This window comes from Halyomorpha halys, unplaced genomic scaffold (genome assembly GCF_000696795.3).
Source record: "Halyomorpha halys isolate HHAL.00 unplaced genomic scaffold, Hhal_1.1 Scaffold1483.1, whole genome shotgun sequence".
NCBI classification, from domain to species: domain Eukaryota; kingdom Metazoa; phylum Arthropoda; class Insecta; order Hemiptera; family Pentatomidae; genus Halyomorpha; species Halyomorpha halys.
This window is the reverse complement of record NW_027112336.1, coordinates 231,210-239,811: the sequence shown is the minus strand read 5'-3', so window position 1 is coordinate 239,811 and position 8,602 is coordinate 231,210. Positions and strand designations below refer to the sequence as shown.

The window sequence follows — 8,602 nt, the reverse complement described above, 5'->3', positions numbered from 1 at the left end:
TGAGTAGATGAGGTGTTTAAGAGGGTATGATGTTGTCTTGACGATTTGTATTCTGTTCTGTATGTGTGCAGTGAAAGATAGATGTGTTTCTAGTTCACATAGTCGGTTTACAGTCACCGATACTACAGCTTTGTCTACTCGAGTATATTTTTAAGTTTTTCGCGAACTTTCATCCATACTCCTGTACGCCTAGTTCTCTCTGAGTATAGCTTAGTCCTCAAATCGACATGTTTGGCTGAGATAAGCTAGATATACGACTGAACATAATTTTTAATGCAAGGTACTTTTCCATCCTCCCATCAATATTACTAGGGAGTACCCATATTGTGTGCATATATATATATTATAATAGCAAATTAAATGTCATTTAACCTTACTATATAACATCCAAATGTTATATATCTACAAATACATACAATATCTTAACCGTGATAATAATACATTTTGTATTGGTTAATACGTTCCTAAAACATTTAATGCCCACTTTTTATCAAAGCCTAATATTGCCTGTAAAACCTAAAGATTTTTACGAATCATCATTAGTTAATCGAACCGACTGTGACTCACGAGGTTATATCAACATAAACCCTTACACAACCAATATTATTGAATCACTACAAATATAACATACATATCAGTATTATAACTAAAATATATCTCTAAAACAGTTAATATATTGACGAAATTCGATATTAGCGGAGTGGGATACCCTTAGGTACAATCATGAAGATACCAATCTTCAATGTAGTTCATTATCACGACGGCCACTGGGAGCCATTTATGGAGGTTATGAAATATCATAAAATATTTTGAGCACAAATTGTTTCAAACCCCTCACTGGAGGAACTTTCAACTAATAACTAAATAATAAAACTAAATGGTAATAACTGAGTAACTTGAGACATCGAATTCCAAAATCAGTAATGTAGTTCCTTAAATAATGGCCCACACAATAGTAACTTCCTATTGACTTCACCATAGTCGGGTAAATACAAGATCCAGATGGCTTCCTATCAATTTTAATCCAAATATAAATGAATATTAATATAATATATAATTTCTTAAAAATAATATATAATAATAATTCATCACTTATATAAAACACCAAGTTCCTATGCTACATAGGAGCCAGATCTTCATTAATCTGCGATATAGAAGAGTCAAGAAACAGCTACTCCCAGCTTATCGTGATATTTCTATTGATCCTGTCAGTGAATGGAAATCGACCTCGCCTGACAGTCATTGTGGCGGCTGATTGAACACAACCGCAGCCCACCACCTATCAACAGTAGTCACATCTTCATGAATACTTTAAAATGTCTGGTTTAATGGCGTCATGATTTATATGCCACGCAACTATTAATCATTCAACAAAAACTACTTTCTAGATTTTAGTTCTATTTATGTAGTTTAGTTGAGCTGTGATTATAGATTTTGAAGTATAAATAACATGTCTCATTGATCTTGTATTTAATCTATAGAATCTAAAAATCTGTATTCAATTCACTTTTAAATCTCCTTGCTATTTGTGTCATGACAAATAATTTAACAATTGACACATTTATCATTTTTAATAAAAATTATTTTTATAGAAACTCTCATTGTACTTAGCCCTTTCGTTGGGTACAGTAAATTAAACTAAAATGTTCTGTAACAACAACAAATAAACGATATTTAGTGTTTCTCTTATTAAAAAACATATATCAAAAATAATTTAAAAACCTCAACTTTTGGTTGATTCGTAAATTTTAAATGGATTTTGTACAACAGGCCAAATCTCCTGCTATTTAACACGTTAACTAAAAACGTTTGAGTTAGTATGCAGGTTTTTGATTATAAATCTAAATATATCGCTATGGTAATGGTATTAGCTTTAACATAGATCTTTGCATTACGGTAACCACTCTCTAAGAGTATTCGCCTAAAATCGCGAGAGACAAGTTGTCATTCCACCTTAGATTCTTGCGAAAGGCGGCCGATGTTTATTCGTCCTCGGTTACGCTCAGAGGTACAAAGGATAGAGGAACGGCCCTAAGGAGGAATAGTATAATATCAACACAGCCTTCATTTTCGAAATATGATGCATGGTTAATTAGAATATGTGTTCACTCACTGACGATGTGCTCTAAGGAGTAGAACACATTTCGGATTATTTTTTTATAATTTGAGAATCTCGGTTGAAAATTCCATTCTCTGCATGTAAGATACCATCTTTGAGTGGATCAGAAATTTCTGTTTTTGCTTCAAACAATACATTTATAAATTAAAAAAAAATGAAGTCTGTACAGTTACAACCCATGGAAGGTCAGGGTTGCAGTAATTTTTAAAGAAGTATTGTTACTAGACCAACGGTTGTGCAAGGAAATGATTTGGTTAAAATTACGCTCGGCCGCTAGATTTTTACCCAGTTAAGGGTAATAGGAGGTTGGGTGGACTCTGGAGAGTTCCTGAACTCACAGGGCTGCCTCACGGCTACAATAAAACAGAAAATAATTACCACTGAAAGCCTTACCACTGAACTATCACTCCCCACTAGAAGTAATTTTAATGTTATTGTCAATGGATTCTTGTGTAAAAATGTTTGAAGCAGACAATGATAAAAAATATCTCCTGTGGTGCAGCGATGAGGAAGACAGATTTTTGGTACTTTTTAAAAGTGTAAAATGTATCAATAAAACAATTTTTTCGTAAATTAGCATTGTTTAATGTTTGTATTAGATAAATTTATGAAAGCAATCAAAATGATGATTTCGAATCCATGCATCGTGATTCGAAATCATCACTATACTCATTATATAATAATTCACTAAACTATAAAAATAATTCCAACTTAATTACTTAAGAACAACACTTAAAATGAAATACGAATTAATAAAATATACTGGTAAAATCAGAAGTAAATTGGCTTTGACAGAGGTTTACGGATCTAAAACATGTATTGAAAAGAAAAACATGAGTAAAATAACTTCCTAATACTAAAAATGTTTAAAATGCCTACTACTTGTGCATCTATTCTATATTGTTTAACATAAATGGTTTTAATGGATACATCTACCTATAAAGAATTATCATTATTATTTCAAAGAATTATTAACTATAATAAATTGTACTGAGACCTTTCGTTGCTAAGCAACAACAAATGAAAGTTTACAAGCCTCTAGCGGCATTCAGCCGTGGTGGGGGTAACCGGATCGTCTTCGATTCAGTGCCGTGTTGCTCGTCTTGGAGTGGATATGGCGCCTAACTTTAGCGATGGGTATGTTTTAAGATGTTTTTTAATTTGATCTTATATTTTACAATATAGGTTGAGCTATAAAACATCCGTATTGTGAGAAAGTTAAGCTTCGACTATTCATCATAATTAGTCATACATTTATCTTTATTTGATAAATCAGCATTGTATTCAGTGGTGTAACACCATTTTGTTCTTGTATTCATTCAATGAATCCGTTCCCGACTGAACTTTATAGATTGGCATTATCCGTATTGTATGCCTTTATAAGACGAATTATTATTACTGTCTTAAAATAACTAGTTTACATGTGAAATTGATGGAAAAAATCAAACACATCGTTTGATCGTACATAGCACGATCTTCAAAAGAAGTGTGTCATATTGTTTTCTCTACAAATACTAAGGTATTAATATTTTGTTTTAAAAAAGTCTAATTAAGCTATATAATAGAAACAATAACAACGAGGCTATCATCAATCTTGCAAGTCAGTTTCTTTTGTTGGAGCGTCTAAAATAATAAAATAAAAATAAAATATATAAGAGCACGATATTAAAACACTATATGGGCTTTTAATAATTAAAAAGCCGGAGAATTTCATACAAATTTTCAATTATTCACTTCCTGAATGTTTTCATATTTTAATATTTGCCTCTACTTGGTTATTTAAGTTCCAGCTAGTATTTATTGGGTGAATATATTTAGTTAATTTTTAGATGAACTAATATTTTTAGAATGGTAAATTTGTAAATTCTGAAATTGCCTAGACATATTTATATCACCTAAATATAACTGAGTAGTAAACGGGTAGAAGTTTAAGTTATTAATATTTACAATTTTGAAATAAATAAAATAATTTATAGTAAAAAATCCATGATTGTACGTTGCACTAAGTCATAATTTATTTTTTGCATTTCTATAGGAAAAATAGGAATTTATTCATTATTTGACTTTGTTGTTTAACCATTTTTTCGACGCATATCTCATTCATTCAGCGTATTTTACAACAAAAGCATATAATTTTGATTTTTATATATAGATTTAATTTTTAATCTATAAAACCAATATAGCTTTTGTCGAAGTAATTCAAAATGATCAAATTAATCATTTAAATTTCTTATTTATTATGCTAATGGATTTTCTTTAGGGAGATATGGTAACATTCATCTCCATTTAAAAATAAAACTTGGGTTACACAAATGCTCATAATTTCCTCATCAAAATTTCTAAAGAGAGAGGGTGTCGCAGTTAATCAGAAACAGTTAACCGCACATTAGTCTATTTCTAAAGTGCCTTTGCTTCTTTACTAGACAAACGAGGATAATATAATATGAATAGTATTCCATTTCAAACTCTCATTCTTCTACAAAGCGTTTCAGCATTATAATTTTGAATAGAAATCATCAAGGTTCTTCTTTGATAAAAGCTCTAGTCCTTGATGTAGGGGGCTTGGCTGAGTCACGAAATAGTAAACATTGTGCTCACTTTTGTAAACCTTCGCCTGTTTCGTAACACCACAAAACCTGAGAATTTTTATCTTTATAACTCTTTTCTCCTATAATTTTATCTGAGGTTAAACTCTTTATTTTGCAATAAGTGGATATGTTCAAATAAATAAAGAAGTTGAAGCTTCAAAACATTTTTTAAATATTAATTCAGCTATCGTTACAACTCTTCCTTGTGCTCATGAAGGTGTGGCACAAGCTGCTGATATAAATATGGATATTATGCTGTAACGATTAACTTTACTCAAACTGAAATGTTCATTATTAACAAATACTGTTCCATTGAGGGTCGAAGGAATGAGTCAAGCGAAACTCTCAAAATTTAATATTTTAATGTCTGCAGGAAATAGAGGGGCAGAGGAGGCAACGTCGATCGTGGGTCAGTATTTGGATGGGTGACCACCACAATGGGTGTTCTCTCACACCGGGGGACACGCTTCGCCACCCCCTCTCCTCGGGTTTGTGAGGCCCGCCACCCTATTGGAGGCAACTCACATACCGTATGTAGGACTGATGACCTTATTCTGTACGCCTTCATCATGAATCGTGTTTGCGGTTCTGAACCACAGTACGCGGTCAAGGATCTACACGGTCTATTGCATAAACAGGAAAAAAAAAAGTCTGCAGGAAATATCGATTGTTATTTATTAAAGAATACATGAAAACAAAATCACACTCTATGGTGAAACCAAGATAGACCAATCAAATTAGATAGATGGACCTATTTTGCGATATCGTACCCTAAGGTCCTCTAATGAATAACAAAAGTTCAATTAGATTAAGGAGAGAAAAACAAGAGTAGGTAAAACAAAGAACCCCTATTTTGTTTTATCTTCAGATACATTTGTTGAAGTACTTTGGGATGCTGAAAGTTCTGGGGATTGGAATCTTATAGGGTTATGCACATAATAGACACTTCCAAAAGAGAGCATATTTTCTTTTTGCATAAATATGAAACCATTATCTTCAATACATGTTGAGTCTTCAATCTTTCATGACCAAAGAAGTATAAGTCAACGTTGAACACGATTTGAAGCAACGGCAGATTTCGGATTTGGTTTAATATAATGATTGGGTAGGTATCAATAAGGCTAGGAAATGCTTTGGAGAGCTCTCATGTGTTGGGAAAATGATAATAACTGACAGAGTTTTGAGTAAGTGGGTTCCTGTCGCCATACTGCTTTTCAAATTTTACTACACTGGAATAATTCTCATAAGACATGAGGATTCTAATAAAGGTCAGGTATAAAGAGATGCTGCAGATAGCTCTAAGCTCCAAGGATTTCCTCAGATAGGCAAAGTTATATCAGTATCGTATGAAAGTAGGTAATTTCATCGGGAATTACAAATGGAATCAATAGAAGACTATATTAAAAGCCGGTTCATAAAATTCCACTTCCAGTAACCGACAATTAAAGGAGCAGTAACTTATTGGGATGGAAATCCAACCTAATCTGGAATACTAAAGCCCTGTCTGCTGTAGGAAATACTGTTGTCTATATTTATCTATTCTATTATTGTCTTACTACTATTTTATTTATGTTTTCTCTTCCTCTTTTTCTCAAATTATTTTTTTTTCCTTCATTAGCAGTCAATTAATTATTTTATTAAATCTATAAATGTCATTGTTTTTGTTATTAACTTTTCTTTTTCTCTTCTAAAGAATTGTTATTTTTATCTATTAGTTTTATTTTATTTTTTATTTATATATATTTTATTTATTCATCGTAATTACTTTTCCAATATGAGACTAAGGAGGTATCACTAGAAATATAAAAAGGAAAGAAAATATAAATGGAATCATATATAATCGCAATACATTTTCCTTAATATTGTGAAATAAGAATGGGAATGGTTGTATGAAATTACATTGTTAATTGAAATAGAATGAGGAGAATGTATTATGGGAAGTTGTATTGGCACAATGGACTAGAATTGTTGTCTATTGAAGGGGCTCTCACTCTTCCTGCCCTCTTATCGCTTGGCATCCTTTATCAAGGCTACTGTTATTTTTGGTGAGCTTTGTGATGTCCAACACATAAAGTTTGTGTAACAACACAAAACACATCAGGATTTGTGAAATTCATTGATCATTGAAAAATTCATTAACGAAAACTTTATTTAAATTTAATATAAATCTATTTGATTAGGTTAATCGAGGAAAAAAACGAAACAATTTCAGAGGTCAATTAATTTAAGTTGATTATAATGCTGACGTTCTTTTTTTCTTAAAAAGGACTAAATTCATTTAAATGAAATTTTAAATGCATTTTATCTCTGGTCCTATTTACATCAAATGAGTGAAGGAGTTTTGTTAATAAAATACTGTGGGCTAAGTTGCTAATCCAACTTTTTTACTGATATCGAAATTTTGCTCTGTATTGTGATATCTTTTTTTTTTTTTACTTAATAAATATTACAATCTTCTACAATCTTGGGCAATAAGTAATAGTGATAAATGATCAAATTTATACCAAAATTAAAAAAATTAACATAGTTTGATTATAAGGTCAAAATAAAATAAGTGAAATTTTGAACTAATATAAGAATAAAATAAAAGCACTAATCACATTTACACTATTATGTATGACATTTACACTCTATACCAGACGATCCCCGAGCCCACTCTATCCCCCAGATCTCAGCATAGCATTCTCACCGAATCACTGGTAATGAGCCAGTGGTGGCTGAGTAAGTGCGCTAAAGCCACAAAACACGTTACATCCTGTAAATCGTGCATTATTTGAAAATTCATTTATTTATTAGCTTCAACGACTTGCTGGCTGTACCAGAGCAGAATTACAATGTACGATTAAATGTTCTTTAATGTCAGCTAGGCCTTATCCTCATTGAAATAATGTGACGGGGCTTAAATACCGAATTTTCGAAATGGCTTCCTTTAAAGTACCTTAAATTTTCTTTATTTAAAATAATAAACCATTTAAAATTTTTATTACTAATAAAAAATGGATAAATATAAATTATTAAGGGATTAGATGATTAATTTAAGTAGATAAGTGGGTAAATAATGCATCCAAGTAGAAAAAATAATTATGGAAATAAATGTAGTTATGTACATATATTATATACCTTTGGAAAACCAAAAAATTCAGAAAACGTTATATTTAACATATTAAGGCGTAGAAGATTATGGAGAGTGACGAAATATGCTAAATAGGACAGATCGACAGTTTAAACTAGCGGGCGCATGGACAGAGCGTTTTTCAGCTTCTTCAGCCTGATCAATGGTTCCATATTATAATAAATATAATAGATAGTACTTAATTTTACCTAACCTATACTTGAGTTTTTCAGATGACAGAACTAACTAATCCATAAAACCATTCTTAATGTTTTCAATATTGATTCTATAACAATTTATCATTTAATAAATGACCAAGAGTAGAATGTAAATTTTAGTAAGCTGTAATCTTTTTATATTTTTGCATAATAAAAAAGTTTATATTTGCAACGATAAATATTATTACTAATTATATTACAACATTGTTGAAATTTCACTCAATCTATCCTTTGTTAAATTAGTACGGGAAAGTATTGGTACCGGGAACGGTTCAGAAATATTTGTTCTGAAACTAGCGAAAAATAATTTCAACTCAAAGTATTGTGAGAAAATTCGTGTGATTTACCAAGATTAATTATCTTTTAATTACTTATGCATATTAATTGATCTTAACAATTTATTCATGGATGCACTTCTCCTTCTGCCTTATTCATTTATTCGGGTCCCCGATAAAAAAGATAAGGCCAACTCTCTCTCTCTCTCTCTCTCTCTCTCTCTCTCTCTCTCTCTCTCTCTCTATCAACCGTATCAACCTCAGGCTGCTACCTACCGGACGATCCTCTC

General features: G+C 31.3%; 1 protein-coding gene across 1 annotated transcript in view; it reads left to right on the top strand.

The window, feature by feature from the left end:
- Nucleotides 1–3,218: 3,218 nt before the first annotated feature.
- Nucleotides 3,219–8,602, top strand: part of LOC106689827 (xanthine dehydrogenase) — a gene marked incomplete at its 3' end in the record, with an annotated part of 76,622 nt that continues 71,238 nt past the window's right edge. The window contains 1 exon segment of the mRNA XM_067050249.1: nucleotides 3,219–3,256. Within this exon segment, the coding sequence (XP_066906350.1) occupies nucleotides 3,234–3,256 (23 nt within the window).